The sequence below is a fragment of the Netta rufina genome, assembly GCF_964035555.1.
Source record: "Netta rufina genome assembly, chromosome: 1".
Lineage (NCBI taxonomy): Eukaryota > Metazoa > Chordata > Aves > Anseriformes > Anatidae > Netta > Netta rufina.
The window spans coordinates 89,998,299-90,019,151 of NC_140123.1; the positions used below are offsets into that span (position 1 = coordinate 89,998,299).

Consider the following 20,853-nt stretch of genomic DNA (forward strand, 5'->3'; position numbering starts at 1 on the left):
CACCTAAAAAACAAGTGGTAATGCTTCTTTCTGTTAAGTGCTTTCAGGAAAAAAAACGTAAACCATCTGGTCCAGTAAGGGCATGGTAAGAAGGGTAACAAAACAAAGTTAGCACATTTAATTAATTTTTCTTACTTGGCACTGCACTGATTCTAAGCTGTCCCTGTGCTCCTGCACCGGGGCCTTCACTTAACAGACTTCAAGAAACCTTTTCTTGCTGCAAGAGTCACTGATTTGTTCTTGGAACTCCCTGCGATGAAATGAAGGACCCAAAAGCATTCAGTTGTTGAACACATAAAAGGAAGTATATTTAAAATAAAAAAAATTGGTCAGACTGTAGAGTCAATTACCATTTTAAAGGAATTTACAGGGCTGTTGTAGATGAGTCTTTTGGAATAGTCAGTTTATCGCAATGCCTAAACTGGTTTCTTCATTGCACAGTATTTTCTTTTTAAAATGTGTGCATTTTTAAACAATTACATACATATTAAAAATCAGCATTTCTTTGCTTAAACTTAATTAAAACGTTAATACTCTCAGACAACACAGATCTGAAATGGTGAAACCAGTAATTGCCCCCTCCCACCTTACAACAAATTAAATTGAGACAAAATTACAAACACATTTCACTACATGATTATTATTAATAAAAATCAGTTTTTTTCTTTTTTATAAAGTTGCCCAAAATGCAAGGGATGTGCATAGGTTTACAACTTAGTCAGAATAATATTTTACTTTATTCCCTTGGGTACGTTTTCCCATGAACGGAATGTACTTTGCTGTAGATTACAGTTTTTTTCAACACAGATACACCAACGGCATGAACGCTTGCGACTGTCCACATGCATTAAGAGTCAAGACCCAATTTCAAATTTCTAAAAGTTTTACAGAGTTCTTCAAAGAGACAGTATCACATTATCTGGATGTTACACAAAAGTACTTGAAAATACTATCCTAAAAAAAAAGCGAAGAAAGGCCTTTAAAATTTATGAATTTGTTTCGTAACCACTAGACTAATTATTTCAAATAAATAAAGGAAAGCAAAGTATTCCAATCCATAAAATCAGACTCTAAAAAGAATGTAGTGTTCCACCCCCAAGTTAAGGTAACAGAATCATATTATTATTACTATTAAAATAGATTATAGAAAGCAGCATCTATTTTGTGCAGTTTTTAGGGGCCCTTGAAATAAAAAGCTATGATTTCAAAAAATATAACATTCCAAAGGACTGAATAATACATATATTTAAAGATACACTTTATTAAAGTTTAGGAGAAATGATTAAAAAAAGATACTGTCTCTTTAAATTAGTGTTTAATTTTTTTTCCCTCCTCCTATCTATTAGGACATGACAATAATTATAAATTTAGGTCACACTACATCTAGGTAGTCTCTAGGGGGCCAAGACCTGTTGACACAAGGTCGGTAACGTAGAGGTTTTCCATGTATGAGGTGGTTCCCAGTAATGACAGGCTTTTTCAATTCTCTCATGAGCGGCCTAATAGACCCAGGAGACCGGCACCCACTGCGACGCTGTACAGACGAGCTCAATGGCTTCCTCCAGGTGCCTGATTGTTTCATCGATTTCGTTGTTGATAATTGTTAGGTCAAAGTAGTGTGCATACGTTCTCTGCAAGATTTCAGACTCCTTTTGCAGGCGCTGAAGAGATTCATCCTATTCGGTGATCAGAAAAGGGAACAGGAGAGCTAAGTCAGATCCCTTCCTATTCTTATACAACACCTTTCTAGCTATTGCTTACAGGGAAGAAAACAGGCAAAAAAGCAGTAGGTTGGCATGGGTGGTATAGAACCCATATCTAACTCTTTGGAAATTACAAGGAAGAAATTGTATGTTTTCTGTCTTAAAGTTGACATTCAAACACCAGTTATTTTTTGACGTTACTTGACACGAAACACATACTTAGACTTAAAAAGGCAAGGCGGAGGATGAAAGCTTATAAAAGCAGCACAGACATGGAGCAAAAGAGACCACATATGAGTAAAACATATGAAGCGCACAAATACGAGCTACTTGGCCTACGTCCAGGTAAGAACACAAGAAACAGAATAGGGTGTATTGTCAAGTATCAGCTGTTCCCAGTTTTGGTAACATTTTACTGTTCAACATCAGTCTTCTGGGTTTACTTCCTTTAACCATTGCTTACTGATGAGGAAGTTCTCACTCCGCGTTGCACCGCAGTTCCCATTTCAGAGTACATCACTTCTAGCATCTCTCAGTGTGCTGTGCTGAAGACCCAATCCCGCAGTCTGAGCTTGAGAAGGGTCAGCTACTGAGGGCTTGGTACTACAGCTTGTGTCCGTTCCTTACAGGACCAGCTGCCTCCCGTTTTGAGGGTGTGCTGCCTAATTCTTTGTAGTTTGTGATGCTACTGCAGTGGGCTTTGTCAGTGGGACTTGCGTTTCTGAGAGAGAGAGAGCTTGTAAACGGCTTGTTTCTATGGTCCTGGAGTGGTTGTGAGTTACAAGCCTGAATTTCCTTCCTGCAAATTCCCTTAGAAATTCAAAGAATCATTTCGTGTTTTCAGGAACTTTGAAATAGCCACAGTGATCGGTTCCTTCCCTCTCTGTGTGTTTGGGGTGGATATAGGGCTAAATAGGAGTTGGACTTCAAGATCCTTATGGGTCCCTTCCAACCCAGGATATTCTATGATTTTAAATCACATATGAACCAGCAGAGACTCCTGCTGCTCTAGTATCTATAGGGTCATCCTCCTTGTTCACACAGTTGTAGGCTGTAGGAAGTACAGAAACAGCTCCTATAGCTGGTTTTACAAGAAATTATTTTGGGAACAGAATTATTTCTGTCTAATAAGAGATCTTCCTCCCACCCCCTTCCTCCTCATTTATTTATTTATTTATTTTTCCCCCCAAGTGTTCTGTTTAGACTTCCGAAGCACTTCTAGCTGCAGTGACACGCCGATGTGAAATGGTGGCTTTCAGGTCCTCTGGAGGGAATAACCTGTGCTGAGGCAGTTCTCCTTCCCTACAGCCATGAAACCAACCGCTTCCGGAGGAGACGTTCTCAACCCAAGTTACAGTTCTGCTTCTTCCTGGAGCTGCAGCCCCAGATGGGGAGGGAATGAGACCTCCACTTGATAATCACTGAAAATCTCATTCAAGGTCAGACAAATGCTTCTCCCGTGCACCTTTGCATAGGGCATGCTGCTTTTATGGACCAACACGTCTACAGCGATGCTTGGCACTTCCGTAGAATAGTGTGTGAAAAAATTAATTTACTCCAATGTCAAACTGATCAACACAGATAAACACTAATATTTTTGTGGAACACTTCATATGGCCCAGTGTCTTTAAGCCAAAAACCTAGCTAAATAGTTATCTGTCAAAGTTTCAGAGATTTTGAAAGAAGACATCAGTTTATGTCAGCTGAGGATCTAATCTTTTCTGTTTAAATTAAACTATCATACTTGTCAAGTAGACATCCTACCTGTCAAGCAGAATATTTTCAATGCTTTAATCTAATCTAATTAAGATCAATTTTATATTTAAGGCCAGTCTTAGCAAAATCATACTGTATCTTTAGATGAGTTTTAACCTCATGGCACAAGACTAATGCTAGCTGAAAAATACACACAAAACCTTAAAGCTGTTAATTCACATGTAGCTTTTTAACTGTTATTCAGGTCTCACATCAGTGTCATCTTTGCCATGTATGAGGGTGAACTTTTCTCATTGAAGTGTCTATTTTACTGTGACTGACAGAATAAAAATCTGAAAAACGTACAGCTCATCTTAAAAAAAAAAAAACACCACAAACGGGTAGATAAAGAAGAATGAATGAAAAAAACCCTTCCAAATATTAATATTTACCTTGTACACACATACATCACAAAACCAAGAGTTTTAAAAACACATTAGATTTTAATATTTTTCTGACTTAGCTTCTCCTAGGTCTAACTCTACTGGAACTGAAGTGGGTTCTGTTTGGGAATATCTGAACATCCTAGACCACTGGAAATGTAAGATGCTACTTCTTTCATACACTTTCAGGGGCAGTAAAAGGTTGGGATAGGCCATTGCAGCAACTTTCAGATAGATGCAAAGTTTCTCAAATTTGTGAGAAAAAGACAGGTTACAGTTCTTGTTCTTTGTTTTAAACTGAGGCCAAATGTTACCTGTGTTTGTGATAAAGTATCTGTTGGTACATTCAATACCGTGTCGGAGTTGGCTAGGTGTTTCTTGTGTGTCTGTATTAAAGGCCAAAATTTGTCTTTGAAACTAACACTTCCTCAGCATTTTGCTGTAAGTTCTTCTCAATTTCCTTAAAATTTCTTAATTAAATCTTGAACAGTGAAGATTGCAGAATATTCTCAAGAAGAATATTCTCCAGCAGCTGTGTTCTCAATAGTGTCAAGAAATAAGATATTTATCCATGTGTTCTAATAGCTGAAGACAGACAAATGCATGACTTCATTCATTTCATATTTGGGAGCAAAACATGTCTCTTCTTCTTCCTCAGCTCTCATGTAACAGGTATTCTATGTAGGTCTAGTTGCAGTGTGTCCATTATGTGGAACAGACTTCTCTTTCCTATATTAGCATTCATAGTCTCTTTTTCTAATCTTATTTCAATCTCCACCAAACCTGAGATGGAAAGGAGTGAAAAACACCTTTCATCCATGAAATCTCTCCCACATGCATAATGGCCACCGCTGATGTCTTCAGTCTCTTTCATCTCTGAGATCTCCGAGTGCTTTTTTTTTTTTCCTTAAAGTACATAGGCCAATAGCTGCCACTTGTGACAGTCAAAGCACAGACTAACAAATTACTAGTATTTCTTTTTGAGGCTACGAACAACTTAAAAAGATACCAATCAGGCCTTTGCCAATTTTGTTCCAAGAGGAAAAAAAAATCTCAATTTAAACAGCTGATGGACTGCAAGTATCTTAAGAAAAATTCCTTTTAGTCTTTCCCTGTATAAAAGGAGGAAACATAGCTATAAGGGAGAAAGAAGTTACACATTGCTCAGTGAAGATTTAGATCTACAAAATAGCGCCTGTCAACACCTCTTTGCTGCTGAATGGGCAATGGGAGATAGAAAACACCCACAGGAGAGAGGAACTATTCCACTGTTCCCTGATATGCACTTTCCTCTCTCTGTGTTACCATACTAATAACCTGATTTAAGTTTTCTTAGGGATGAGACAGCAGGGTACACTCTTGGAGATTTCCTATATGTTTTAAATTGGTTTTGTGCTTTGTAGAACTGGTCATAGTGCACTGCTATATATTAAGTCAGGAAGTATAACATTTTGTCTCCTACCTTACTGTGTGATCCTTGTTCCTCTTCACTGTTTTTTTACTATGAAGTTCACAGGTACAGCTTTGAGCGGAAATTTTACTCTCTAGTTTCTTTTTACTAGCAAATAATCCTTACTTGTATCATAGCACCAATATCTAAAGCCTTTATTATATTAAGTTTTTATTCCAGTGACAAAAAGTAATGTTGAATGGGAACAAGCAGATCTACATTCTAAAACTACTAAAATAACCAGAACTACCTTTTTCAGCCCCTAGCTGGTACTTACAGGCAATTTTCTGCACCATTTTGGCAGCTATATACAATTAGTACGAGTGCAGGAAAATGAAAAGAAAAGCAAAGATGAAATTCAAGAAAGCATAAGGGAAAAAAAGGACAGTCAATTACAAAAGTGTTCTCAAAAGACGTATGTAAAATAAACAAAGCAGGATAAGATGATAGACAGGGACAATCATTATGCATATGAAGCTTTCAAAAAGTAAGAACGAATGGGGAAATACGAAACACATACTTTAGAAATCTTGTTTGCTGCCTTACAGGCTGGTAATACACAGACATAACTTGCATATCTCTCTTCACGCAGCAGAGTAAATTTTGGAAAATATGACTGTATTCGGGTAAGTTCTGTTGCTGCTACTACTATTTCCTGCCTCTCTTTAAGTTTAATTGGTTCATTAATTAGGTTGTTTTTTCAAGTGTGGCCCCAGTTCACCAGCTCTGAACTGAGTGCCTGAGTGAATCCCTATGTACAGAAACACTTTGGTCACAAGAACTTAAAATAAAGACAGTCTTACAGTATGAATCCAAATATTTAGAATGTAGTATCTTGCTTCTATTAATATTTATTTGCCATGAACACATATTTCCCCACCACTACTATAAAAGGTGCATTTCTATCCTCTTCCCAGTATACCATGGAAAACCTCTTCTCCCTCATTAACTCTCCCAAATTTCTCTGTATTGTACCTTATAGCTAGTGGATGAAAAGCTATGTACCACTGGCAAATCAGCAAGGCCAAGGACAACAATTTGAGAACTGAAACATAGGTACAAAGCAACAAAACCAGGTAATTACATAATTTTACAGAATACCTGGTCTCCTTGGCATTGCTGTAAGTGCAATGATTATCTGACACATCTTAAGAACTTTTTTTTTCTTTTTACATGATGCTATGCCATTTGCTTGCACAAAGACAAATTCAGTGTAGAATATAAATTTTTAATGTTTTTGCAAGATCCTACTGATTTATACCATACGCCAACACCAGCAGTTAGACAAGCTAACTTCACCAGTGTTGCTGATTTTGACATCCTGAGACAGTTTATACACTTGTGGCACTTATCAGTTATCATATGGGTCCTTAAGACGCTGTAAAATGACATAAATTACTGCTGCGAAAGTGAAAAGATGGGAGGGGGAAGAAGGATCTGTTCTTGGCTATATGGTTTCACTGTTTGTTCTGGTATTGGCCATTGTCAGAGCCTTTGTGAGCTGCTTGAAAACTGACAAAAATCCAATGTAGAGCTACAGTAGCTCACTGAAGGGTCTGGTAAGTGCCACGGCCCATGCATGGGCAGTACACGTCCAGAAGCAAGCTAGAGAGAACAGCAACAGTGAACTAGGAGAACGCCTCAGCTGCCAGTAAAACTGCAGCTTGAGGCTGGTATTTTTCACTCTGCTTACAATTTTAATAATCATTCAGGGTATGTGCACTTAAATACGTTTGTCTTGTTCCTTATTTTCTTGCAAGCCTCTGCAGCGATGTCGTAGTTTCTTATCTATGCTACTATAATTAAATTTCTATAGAAACATACCAGCTGTAGAGACAGGGCTTCTGACTTTATTTTTGCATAAGGAAGGCACATTTAGGAAACTTGGAACAGATTTATGGTCAAATCCAATTAATTAAATACCTTAGTGTTAGGGTTTAAAAAATGCTGAGCAGATAAAGTGTTTGTATAAATAGTATTTGTCCTGTTGTGAGCTAAATGCAGATTTGCTTGATAGCCTCTGAAATGAGTAGCACCTTGCAGAGTGGCAACTCTATGAAGTACGAAATTCAGGGTGTGGATCTGCATGAATACTCAACTTAATTCCACAAGCAATTACCCCTTTGGTCAAAGCTTATGTCCAATTCTTAGAGATTTTTTTTTTTTTTTTAATTAATAAGCCTATTTCTGATATATATTTGTGCATAACAAATACTACAGGATAAAGGTGGGATCACAGTGCAGTTATGCATACCCATTTCTTCAGTCAGGCCATCTGTAGTCTATCTAGTGCTATAACTCAGAATTGAGTGATTTTGCTAAGGATAAGTAATTTTAGTCAAGGATTTGGAAATGTATCTGTGAGGTAGGGCAGGGAACTAAATAAAAATGCATACTTTTAGAATATGTCATGTGGGTCCTTTAACTTTAGTCAACTCAATAATGCTTCTATCCAACTGTCCTTTTGATTCTCTGCTTACAGACAAGTAAATGCTAGACTCTTATCTGCATCTCTGAATCCCATCCTTAATTTTGCCTCTCATAAGACATTAGATTGTAATATGGCATACCTCATTAATGCCTGGGGTAATCGTAGGTGCAGCAATAAAAACAACAAAAGGAGCAAACTCTGCAGTTCTCAGGACCTTCAATGCCTAGGTTAAACAAATAAAAATAAAGTCAGATACATTAGAAGAATCCCCCACCAATCAACGTGAAAAACGTTTAGTCACATAAGCAGAAAATAGGAAATTATGACTTATAATTGCTGGCATTTATTTTTCATTAATCTCGAGTCAAGACCTTAGTAATGTACACATTTTTTGTTTCATTTTGAATGTTTTGATACTCAAACTGTACATTTATCACTAAGTAAAGTGATTTTTTGAGACAATAAAATCTTCTGGATTTTCAGAGAGGTTCTTCACATAGTTTCAAGGAGTGCAGAACTGTATTTACATTTTAAGCTGGATATTTAAGACCAGGTTAAAAAAACACAACAGTGATGCCATAAAAAGGTAAAAAAAAACAAACTGTATTTTAGAATAAATAATAAGTAGAATATCATTCTTAGTCTGACTTGTTATACAAACCAACACTTTTTCTCATTTTCTGAATCAAATGAAAATGTGAGGCAAGATGTTTTAGTAGCAATAATAGCAAGTATAGCATTAATGCAGTAAATGCAGCACTGTGCCCTTGAACTGAATCTATGCAAAAGATGAGTGTTCTTACTAGAAAACTGGACTTCATCATCATCTACTGTGTGACACACACAGCTGCCATAAGTGAAGTTTTGTTTCAGATCCAAGCTATCAACTGAAGTGTAGGATAGTAAGTAAACATACCTCAGCTCAACTCAAATATGTGGACAAGAAAGTAAGACTACTAAGGGTTGTTTTTTTCTTTTTTCTTCCTTAAAAGCAATCCATCCCTTTTTGCAACCTAAATAGGTTTTAATCTCTGCTCCTTGAAACCCATCTGTATATATATATGTCAAGCTCTTCTAAACAAAAGAGAAACCCCATATTGTCAAACTCAAGGAGACTCACAAAACTACTAAGAAGTGGTGTAAGATAACTAACTGATAATAGGTCCATAGACAGGCTGTCCTAAAAGAGCTGAGATAGATGCATGAGGAAGCTGGTTAAGAAAGAGGCTGGCTAAACACATGCTGGAGGATGTGCAGGACAGGCAGCTGTTACCAAGTGTAAATACACTCTAATCAATATTAAAATGGCTTCTGAGAATTTTAATGCTTCTGACCAAACCGAGTTTAAAAGTTTTCTCAAGAGAGCTTACTTTTAACAGCTGCTTCATTTGAACTGGCTATAAATGCTGCTTTCTCCCAAAGCAGTTAAATGTGAGATTTTATTTTCAGAACAGTACTATAGCTGTGCCAAATTTAGTCAGGTATCTTATTTCTATTATGAAGTTCTTAAAAAAATGAATTTTTTGAATCAAATAAGAATGTAGCATTCAAATTTAAATACTTAACACCGATCACAATTTAATTTCTTCCTCCCATTTCCTTCAATCTGCTAGAATAATATAAACATCAAACCTGTCCATATTCATGTAGTTCCCCCTAACAAAATATATAAACACGTTCCTATGAACTGAAAGTCATGACTACATAGATGTTTCAAGGGAAATGTGCCAGAATTTTCCACTGAAGATTTTATATAATGAATGAACAAACTATTCTCGTTTCTTGAGAGCCTAATTTTCTATCCTGCCCTCTTCTACAAAGTATAATACCGTAACACAGAAAGGAGTTCATAAAGTAATGACACTGATCTAGTCATTGTGTAAACAGGATCGGTACCTGTAACTGACCACAAATGTTCCTGACATGGCTTGACAGTGGTATTGGAATTGAGTTAGTTAGGATCGAGACTGCTCTCCAAAACAGCATCAGAGAGAAATTTCAGAACATACTGAAACAAATTGTCATTGATTGTTTTGTTTTTTTGACTGTATTGATTGTTTGCAGATGATACCAAGCTGAGTGGTGCAGTTGATACACTAGAAGGAAGGGATGCCACCCAAAGCGACCTGGACAAGTTTGAGAAGTGGACCCACGTGAACCGAATGAGGTTCAACAAGTCCAAATGCAAGGTGCTGCACCTGGGGCAGGGCGATCCTGGACATGAGTACAGACTGGGAGAACTGAGAGCAGCCCTGCTGAGAAGGACTTGGGGGTTCTGGTGGATGAAAAGCTTGATATGAGCCATCAGTGTGCACTTGCAGCCCAGAAGGCTAACTGCATCCTGGGCTGCACCAACAGAGGGGTGGCCCTCAGGTCAAGGGTGGTAATTGTCCCCTTCTGCTCTGCCCTTTTGAGACTCCACCTGGAGTGCTGCATCCAGGTCTGGGGCCCCCAGCACCAGAAGGACGTTGATCTGTTAGAGTGGGACCAGAGGAGAGCCACAAAGGCTGGAGCACCTCTCCTGTGAAGAAAGGTGGAGAGAGCTGAGAATGTTCAACCTAAAGAAGAGAAGGCTTCAGGGAGATCTTATTGCAACTTTTCAGTACTTAAAGGATGATTATAAAAAGATGGTGAACAACTTCTTGCTTGTGAGGAATGTTTTAACAATTCGTGTCCATAAAGAACAATTCTGTTTGAAATGTTTGAATCCTGTCTGCCTCTGGGCCCTGCACTGGCAATTCAATGCTTGAACCACAGCTGCAGTGTGTCCCAGTCTCCCCCTCATTCCTCATTCTAGCCAATTTATCACTTCTTAAATTTATGAACCTCTTTGCTTTTGTTATTCCGGACTTCTATTTCTAACACTGCTATAGATGTGTCTGTGAATGGCTAGGGAAGAATGTTTTAATTGTGTGTCTGGGAGTTTCAGAACAACTGATAACAACTAGTGACTGTTATGGGATACTATGTGGATCTTTGGTATCTGGTTATGGGGGGGCCGAGAAAGAAGCTGAAAAGCGGCTGGGAGACAAGATTTGAAGAAGGTGTTTTGAAGAAGGTGTTCTGTAAACTTGGGATGGTGCCCAGTAAGTACAAAGGGGAAGAGGAAGACTGCGAGCCTTCAGCACGGAAGACCCCTAGAGACCCCCAGAAGAGACCGCGCATGCTCCAGTAGGAGGGACTGCACCCCGGAAGCTAATTTTAATAATCTATTTTTTTAGAAGTAGTAATGAATATGTATTAGTCTAGGAGCATAAAAATCAGCTGCTTGATGTAACTGGTGTGCGTCCTGGTGGAGCGGAGACTCCCGGTGCACCCAGCGCTGTTTGCTTACCTCTATTCCTTTATATTCTTTCAATAAATCCTATTTTTGTTTTAATCCTAATTTGAATCCTGAGCCATTTATAACATTGCTCAATCAGATAATGACAGGATAAGGGGAATGGTTTTAAATTAGAAGAAGGGAGTTTTAGATTAGAGGTTAGGAGGAAATTCTTCACTGTGAGGGTGGTGAGGCATTGGGACAGGTTGCCCAGAGAGGCTGTGGATGCCCCATCCCTGGAGGTGTTCAAGGCTAGGTTGAATGAGGCCCTGGGCAACCTAGTGGGTGGCATCCCTTCCCATGGCAAGGGGTTGGAACAAGATGGTCTTTAAAGTCCTTTCCAACCTGAGCCATCCTATGATTCCCTAGTATGGTAATGAAAATCAATTGTTTTGATACATTTCACTGGACGTGAGGCTAAAATATTACAAATTTACACAGTAAACAGATTTTCACACTATAGTGGTTGCATACCACTATGAACAAACTAAGAATTAGATTCTGCAGTATGTTCTTCTAACCAAATGATTAGCAAAAATCTACTTCATAGATTGATACTTTGATGTTCCAGGGACTTCTGTCTGTACATATTACTGTATGCACTGCTTTACAATATTGATAAAAGTATCTGCCAATACGGTTGAAGGATTTGTGATGAGTCCCATTTTCATATAAGTTACCTGAGGTTCTACATCAAGTATTGCAATTAGTCCCTGCTCATGGATCTTTCGTATTGTTTCCAGTTTTGTCCCATACATTGCATCCTCATGGCTGCCATATTCCAAATATTCATTGTTTGATATATCCTGCATCATTTGGTCATGCGATACAAAGTAGTAATTTTTTCCATTTTCTTCATCTTTCTTTGGAGGTCGGGTTGTGTCTGAAAATTAAAAAAAAATATTTTTAATGCAAAAGAAATACTAGGCTTACATAGAACATTTTGATTGCAATTTAACAGATTATCATTTGGTGATTAAGCATTGATAAACCACATAGAACAATGAAGTGTGAGCTGGGGGGATGCAGGATGATACTGGGGGACATGTTTGGAAAAGCAGGAGATTAAAGGATGTAGAAAAGACAAAAACCAAAAAGTTAGAGGAAGAACAGAAGGACATAATTAACCTATACTATAGACTCTAAGACTCTAAGACTCTAAGACTATAAGACTCTATCAGCTGCTTTTAAGAGCAATACCTTTGCTGCAGAAAAAGCAAACAGTATCCTGGGCTGCAATAGGCAAAGTACTGCCAGGAGAGGGAAGGAAGTGATCCTTCCCCTCTAACTGAGCGCTGGCAAGGCCAAACCTGGAGTGCTGGGTCCAGTTCTGGGCTCCCCAGTACAAGACAGGCATGGCCATACTGGAGAGAGTCCAGTGAAGGGGCACTAAGGAACTGAATCATCTCTTCTGTAAGGTAAGGCTGAAAGACCTGGGCTTGTTCAGCCTGGAGAAGAGAAGGCTTGGGAGTTCTCATCAGTGAGCTCAGATATCAAAGGGGAAGGTGTAAAAAGACAGAGCCAGCCTCTTTCCAGTGGTGCACAGTGACAGAACAAGAGGCAATGGGCATAAACTGGAGCACAAGAGGGCTCTGTCTGAACATCACGAAGCACTTCTTTACTGTGTGGGTGACAAGAGTAGTGGCACAGGTTGCCTAAAGTGGTTGTGGAGTCTCTCTCCTTGGAGATCCTTCAAAAGCCATCTGGACATGGTTTTGGGCAGCCTCCCTGGGCTGTCCCTGCTTGATCAGAGGGTTGGAGCAGGTGACCTCCAGATATAGAGACCTCAAACATTCTGTGATTGTGTAGGCCATCTGCTCCTCTTTTCCCCACAGGCACACTTACAGGCACTTGCCTCTCCTAATATTCTCTGACAAAGTGATTTCCTTTCATATTTTTCCACTGTCACATTTATGCTGGTGACACCACATTTGAAACACCACATCTCTTCACAATCTAATCTCATATGACTCAACAGCCTTATCATAATTTCAGCCAATGTGTTAAAAAATTGAACTAATGTTCCATTATTGAATACGTCTATTACTATTTTATGGATTAGATAGCAATGTTAGTGTAATTGAAGATAAAATTTCTATAGAAACATTAGTATTATAGATCACAGTTATTTTAAGGAATTCGAGAACAATGGATTATAGAAAACCTATAATATCACTTTAATACTCAATGCTGTCATAGGTCTACTGGAATTACTGTACTCTCCTAAATTTCCCCCCAAATACTCTTCTTTTGTAAAAACATTTCTGTATTTTTTTTTCACTTATGTGGTTTTCTTCTTCTGAATGTGAATTCTTAAGTCTTAAAAGTAGGTGAGAGCCTGACTGCTTGTGGTCAAGAGACAAAAGCTGCAAATGTATTGCTTCTGCAAACCTATGTGGTAAGAAACCTGGCCTACTAATCCATTTAATTAACTACCACTGTGTGTGACATAACCTTTTGACCTTTAAGATCAAGTTTTCAGTAGCTAGATCATAAAGCATGACACGAAACTCTACACCCAACTTGAAGCCTGTCTTAGAAGCTACCTATGCTCACCATGATTTTTTTTGAAAGAATAGAGAAAATGAAGTAAAAATTCATCTCTGAGAGTTTGAGAGAATAATTTCAATTACCTAGAGTCAGCTGAAATATAGGTCAGGTTTCCCTAATACTTAAAGTGTGTGGTACATTTCACATGATTTATTTCAGATACCTAAAATAAGGGATTACCTTAGGTCCCTAAACACCAGAATAAAATACTATATTAAATGTCCTAAATCTGCCTTAAATTAGATACATCTATATAGTCTGATCAGATATGACACATGAGTTAATGGAGACCCCTGTTCCTCTGGAGTAGGGCTGCAGGTTAAACGATGTCTAAAACACGCATCTAAACATAATACTGATGCTTAAGCACCTAAAATGCATCCTGAGTCCTGGTCTAGCCTTTTCAGTTTTCTTATATAATCAGGGATGCAATTTACATGCTTCCACAAAGCAGGAACCTAATGCAAACAATCTAAGGTATGGTCTTCATGGTATAGGTAAGAAAATAACTAGTTCAGCTTCTACCTTGCCAGGGCAATACACTTATTACTTTAGTTCTTTGTAATGGAGAATATATCTCCTGGGTTCTTATAGTTCCTATGGTTTCTGAAGTCAGCCTGAAACAGACTGGACAGATTTAGCTGATGGGTGGTTTTGTTTCAGAATGCCTATGCTTGAGGAAAAAAGGTGCATCTCCAACAAACCATGCAGTAGGATATGCAGTTCCTGCCATGGTACTGGTGGACATTGCTGTTAAGGGAAAACATCCCTATTGTCTCTTGGCAACAACCCATTTGGTGAGCTGTTAAGTTAATTACATTTTATTTTTCTTACTGTCATCTCTGGAAATTTCAGAATTATTTTAATATACTACCAGTCCTCAAGGCTAGGCTGTGAAAAGTAATTAAAGATAGATAAGGTAGACACTAAAAATTTCCTCTAAATCTAGTTTATTTTTCTTCTCATGGGAATTATACAGTTTTTAATCTCATGGTTATTTCAGCCTTAAATAAGCTGTTAATGTAAAATTAGCACAGAAAAATGTAAAATGTTTTAGTCTTCCTTCTAAGTTAGCAAATGTTCTGGGTAGAGAAAAGTAGACTTAAGTGTTATGAATGCTAAGAAACATTCAGTGTAGAAGTGGTATTACGTACTACCTCTCCCCCTGACAAAACAAAACAAGAAAAATATCCAATCTTATCACAGTTCATCCATCTTTAACAGAAGATTAATCTCAGTAGAAATGAACATATGTATGATGTACTACAATGGGTACATGACAAGGACGCTACGTATAATTTTTGCATAACATTGAACATTGCTACTTACGAGGAATGGGGTAAGCAAATCTGTCCGGGTGTTTTGTGATGAGTGTGTTTTTTATGTGTCGTCTTCCAACACCATGTGCACCTAATCCACAACACAAAAATTAATTATACATTTTCTACCATAACGGGTTCAAAACTATGCTGTTATATTCAGAATAATTCAAAATTACCTAGTAAGACTAGTGTTTTCCTTTTGAATGCTGGCAGTTTTACTACTTCTTCATATGTGACGAGATCTAATTGATCAAACACTAAAACAGAAAAGAGACCCCCAGAGGGATAAGAAAAAAAGGCATAAAGGTGATAACTAATTGTGCTACAAATGATCATTTTAGCAAGTGTTAGATTTACAATACAAAGTAATGTGTTATGGAAAATAAAACAATTTCATTACGCAATTTTAAGAAAAGTGTTCATTAAAAAAACTGTTAAAAAGCAATAACACAGCTACTGAAATGCTCAGCAAAATTTGCATGTCCTTTCATGCAGTATTCAGCAGACCACAAAAATCAGCTAAAATGGCATGCCATTCATGTTTGCATTCCTAAGAAATAGCAATACTAAAGAAAAATCTGTAGACAGTGACCAACATGAATAACAATATGAGAACATCTATTTACACTAAGGATAGGGATATTTTCATAATCATGTTTAACAAGAACTTTGAGAAATGCATAGAAAATACAGTTAATTCTTTGTGATATTTCTTCAAAACAGTGACCACATTAATTGTAATTAGAGTTCTCTTTAAACAAACGTGCTAGTTAAACTGACATGCTTTTAAAACTTGTGACAGAATGAAAAATCTTAACAAAAAGTGATGGCATTACATAAAAGAACCTCCACCATATTTAGGGAAAAATTGTAAAAGTATTATTTTAGAAAAAAATTCAACTGCAGTGAATGAATTTCTTCTGCCTATCAATCTATTGTCAATTGCCAAGGTTTGTAATGATTGACAAATCAAGTTTTGTTCATTAAAAACAACTTCTTACTCTGCCCAATAACACAACATTTGTGCCTATTTTTGAAGAATTCTAATGAATAAACCAGGAGGCAGCTAAGTGTATTTATAAAGATTACAGCAATGAACAACTGTGAACAGAATAACTAGCAAGAGGCTTCAGTTCTGTATTTGTGCATGCTGTGAAAAGAAGGGAGGAGAGACTGCATCTGAACTATGACATCTGTGAGTGTTTCCAAGTCCTAAGGTGGTGTATTCACCTGAACAATATCCCGTCCGTCTTTTAATGAAGAATCTAGATATATGGAATATCTCTTCACTCCCTGTCCCAAACCCCTTAGGTAAGAAGGCAAGGGCAGGGGCTTTAGTTCGCTTGCTCCAGAAGTTGCCAACCACCAAGAGCAGGTGACATTCAGACTTGGGCCTACCAGAAAGCACATGTTCTTTGTACTAAAGTCCCAGTCAAAGCAGCAAAGGGTTTACTTAATATATTTCTTGTTATAGGGCAGATTTTAAAATTCAATGGCAGTGTTTTTACCCCATAGAAAAAGTACAACTAATTTAATTTGGTCAAACTACAAATTAGTCAACTGACCTACTCAACTTTTTAAGGCCTATGAAAAGATTTGGATTTGAAAACTTCCTAAGTCCATTTAAAGCATTTTGAATTTTATCATGAAGAAAAATCTCTTTCAACCTTTCCCCAAATATTACAGGGTAATACAAGCAAGAAGTTAGTAATATTCTTTTCCACAATCCTACAAACACATAATTCTTCATTTTTACAACTTTGCATAATTTAAATGAACTATTATTTCATTTCATAGCAGGAATATCTAAAGATCTACAACATGTTAAACAGTTTTACCATTCTAACCATTGTAGTATTACCACTCTGAAGGTGTACTGGGAAAAATATCTTTCCCCATTAAAAATAAGAATAAAAAAAAAACAGTCCTTTATTTTCTTCTTGAACAAAACCACATTATGTTAGATACATACACAATGGGAGCAAACAACAGAAATGATACATATTAATGCCTTCATCACAAATTAGTAGCATGGAGAAGATATGTCTCAGTCTACATGGAATTACCTAATGATTGTAGGGTTTTCAAACACAAAAGGGTAATGATTATTTTTTAAATATACACAAGATATGAGGAATACAGGACACATTTAAAGACTGAACTTTTAATGCTTCTGTGTTACTAGCTAATAAAGAAAAGGAGTTCTTGAAAGGAAACAGTAAGAAGCAAATAAAGAGGCATTGTCACTTGACAGGTTACTTACATGCACAGAGGCCATTGGGAGTAAGACAGCATGAAAAATGTACAGGGGTCATTGAGATATGGCTTGTAATATATTAGTAAAATAAAAAGTATATGCACAAAATAAACTTTACCATGCAATAGTCTAAACACAAGGCAAATAAATCACATTAAGAAATGATAAACATAGTTTATAAAAGCTTGGCAATTTTCTACATTATGCATAATATGAAGCACAGTTCTAGTGTTCTGAAGAGTGTTCTCTTATGGAGTCCTGCATCAAAATTTCAGTAAAATAAATTAAAAAAAAAAAAAAAGTTATCACTGCAGCATATCTCTAGAGCATTTATATACATGTCAGTGAACCTAATACTCAAAAAAACTTTTTTTTCCTGTGGGCTTTAGTTTCAAATAGACTTCACTATGATAAGATGTATGACTGTGAAGATGTCTCTTGAAGGACAAAATATTTTAATATGAAGTACGGAGGAAAGAAAAGTGTGATGGCCAATTTTTCTTGCAAAGGAGAATATCTTTGCTTTTATTTATAAAAAGTAATGGAAATATTCTCCTTTTGACTTCATAAACTATGTCTGATTGGAAGAATAATCAAATTTCTAGTTCCAGTAATATCCCAACATACTACAACAAAATCTTAGCTCTCCTAAGTTATTAGCTAGACCCATGCACTGATCTTAGTTGACTCTGAATTGCTTTAGTAGCTCATTTCCCAGCAACCCTGTTCAGTCTGTTCCCTGAGATAGAAGTAATAGAAAAGTCCAAATAGATTGCATAGTGCTAAATGATTTAACTTTATACTAAGCTATAAGAGAAATAAACTACTTTCTTCTACGAGCCAGATTATGACATCTGGATTAGACTTCTCACTTCCAAATTCATTATACTTATTTTGGATAGAACAGATGTTTTTAATTCTGAGACAGACACACTAGAAACCTGCAAAAAGCAGTGTTGTAATATTTCTGATTAACAACTCCATTCGTTACACAGTATTTTATAGAAGGAAAATTCAGTACTATCTTAGTTAAACTTAACAAATACATAATAGCATCACAGCATTTCAGCGAACCTCTTAATATCCTACATTTTTCTTCATTCCCTGGACTATTACTGGCATCACCTTTATTACCGGAAGGACACCATGATCAATACACATTTCTGAGAGAAATACTGATTCCAGTTTGTGCTTTTGTTAAATGTTTGACTTCTTAGGGGGAAGGGGAAGTGTCAGATTATATTTTGAAAAGAATAATTTTATATGTTAATATTTCTAATTTTTGGTAAACTTTGTACTTTGATGACAAATGTCTACAAGTATTGGCAGTGGCAAGCACTAAGGCGGTCAAATCGTGCAACCAAAGCGCTGTCAACCTTCTCCAAAATGTCCCCCCTAAATCAAGACGGGGAAGTTTAGGTTACCTTTCTTTGACAGGGATTTGATTGATACAAGGTATTCAGGAGCAAAACTAGCTCATTGCATTGTCTGCTTCTTCCCTGACCATCCTCTTTCCTTTCCTTATTCCTCTGTAGTGTGCCATGCTTAGTCACACTGACATTATTAACTATGTAGTTGCGCTGTGAACCATACGAAGAAATTTATCTGTCCTGAAGAAAAAAAGTGTTTTTTGTTGGGTTGTTCTTCAGTTAGTCCTGTTGACAGCACAGCCATGCAAAGTTATACTGGCGCAACTGAAGGGAGTAGCATGCTGTGAAAATGTATGCTGGGCGCAATTAGTAATACTTTAAAGCCGATATTCTCAAAAAGTTCAGGTGGCAAAATCTAGTTTATTCTCAACAGTTTTTATTAAGGTCGTAATTAGTAAAATGTGGTTTAGTGTTACTGCAGTGAAGTGGAAGCATTAGAACAATTGAATGGCAAACCAGCAAAAGAAAGGAAACAAGTTAAAGCTTTCATTTAGAGAAAATACAATACAATACAGGTTTCAGGCTAACAAGTAACTTTGTATTTAACTGTGAACATCTTAAATATGGCTGTGAGTTAAGGAGTATAAATGATAATTACTGTTCCTTGACTTTCTTAGACTTTATTTTCAAATGGCTTTTAACTTAACGCAGGTTCTGTAGTACTGATGTATTATGAACTGTGATACTCCACAAAGATTGTACAGATAAAGAGAAATGCAAAAGACTTGTATTACTTTCAAAACAAATCAATTTTTCATCAGTCTAGATAGAAATCCAAATCTCAGGATTCAGGCAGAAATCACTGCAAAGAGAAAAACTTCCACAGTTTGTTCAGTTTGGTAGCTGTAAAATAACAGGCTGACTACACTGTGGTTCCTATTACGATTGCAGCTATAAAGATTTTTTTTTTTTAAAAGGCACCTTCATCATGTTTTTACATATATAATCTATAACCGTAGACACATACTAACAAGAATGCTACTGAACAGTCTTCTGCATTGGACAGTCCAGTACCAGATTGTAAAATTGATATCCTGTTGGTTTCTAGTGCTTTTTTAAATATAACATCCAAGATGATGTAAGTCCATACTAGGATATATTATGATACATTTGTTTTGTTGCAGCTTGCTTCTAACTGATTCAGCTGTATGTTTAAACAGCAATGAACAAGCAGAGTGTTGTTGGCATAACAAAAACTTTATTTGTATTTTTGTAAGTGACTGTTTAGGTTAAAATAACAGTGCCAGCTAAACTATTAATGGAAAGGTTTAGATTGTAAAGATTTTAACCTCTTAAAGATACTTGCATTTTTTTTTTCATACCTGCATTGTGCTTTGCCAAATATTTGTCTTTGTACTGCTTTTTTTTCTTTCCAAACCAAGTACAGCTGGCCTGTTGCTCCTGTTTGGTCTTCTCCATGGCAATACAAGCAACTCGCCTGGCATATGCAGTAGAAAGAAAAATTGTTGTAATAACTGTATTTTTAAAAAGCCATGCATGATGAATTAGAAAAATAAGATTGTTTAATAGCACAAGAGTACAGTAATGCTTTTCCAAACTTTTATTTTTAATGACTTAAACGCACTTATATACTAATATGTTTTGATATACAGAATGTTCTTACTGGTAGATCATTAAAGCTCACAGATCAAGGGAGCATGGGAGGGAAGGTAGCTACTGAAATGGTTGTAGACCACTGCAGCAGACTAGACTGGAAGAGCAAAGTCTAGAAAGGCCACTATGGTCTAAAGTTCAGGGAAAATCTTCTTGTGTTGGGGAAATGTCTTGAGGATGACCTTTAGGATGAAGTACTGCATGTGTTCCTACTCTAGTGTATACTAGTGTCTTCCATATGTCAGGGCTTGCAAGGGAGCTCTCGAGATTCAGTGAAATGGCTGTCTGCCTCTGTTTCTCTTCTACCAAAATTTCCCTTAGCCAGTACAGGTGATACAGGTGCTGTTAAACCCTTTACAGCACTCCAATTCTTTATACAGAATATCTGTGAAATATTTTGGGCTGGATTATCCACACTAATAAACTTTCCTGAGTTATGTCTGTTAACATTCATACTCCAGGACCTGCCTGCCAGAGTTTGTACCGATATATTTAAAACATTTATGAAGCAGGTTCTGCAGGAGGTTGTTTAAAGGCTCTGCATTGCTTTTGTGGAACTGGGTGCCATTGCTGTTTGTTTTACCTGTTCAGGATTCTTTGCACCATGATTTCTTTCTGCTATTTGGCTTTCACATG

The 20,853-nt window shown here is 36.9% G+C and overlaps 1 protein-coding gene across 3 annotated transcripts in view; it reads right to left on the reverse strand.

Moving 5' to 3' along the window:
* Positions 1-286: 286 nt before the first annotated feature.
* CASK (calcium/calmodulin dependent serine protein kinase) overlaps positions 287-20,853 on the reverse strand; it is a 214,806-nt gene continuing 194,239 nt past the window's right edge. For all 3 annotated transcript variants that reach the window (XM_084285031.1, XM_084285030.1, XM_084285032.1), the window contains 6 exons: positions 19,926-20,041; positions 15,093-15,173; positions 14,924-15,004; positions 11,725-11,927; positions 7,862-7,945; positions 287-1,676 (listed from right to left, as the gene is read on the reverse strand). In XM_084285031.1, coding sequence (XP_084141157.1) covers positions 1,500-1,676; positions 7,862-7,945; positions 11,725-11,927; positions 14,924-15,004; positions 15,093-15,173; positions 19,926-20,041 — 742 coding nt within the window. In that variant the 3' untranslated portion in view covers positions 287-1,499. The remainder of the gene's footprint in view (positions 1,677-7,861; positions 7,946-11,724; positions 11,928-14,923; positions 15,005-15,092; positions 15,174-19,925; positions 20,042-20,853) is intronic.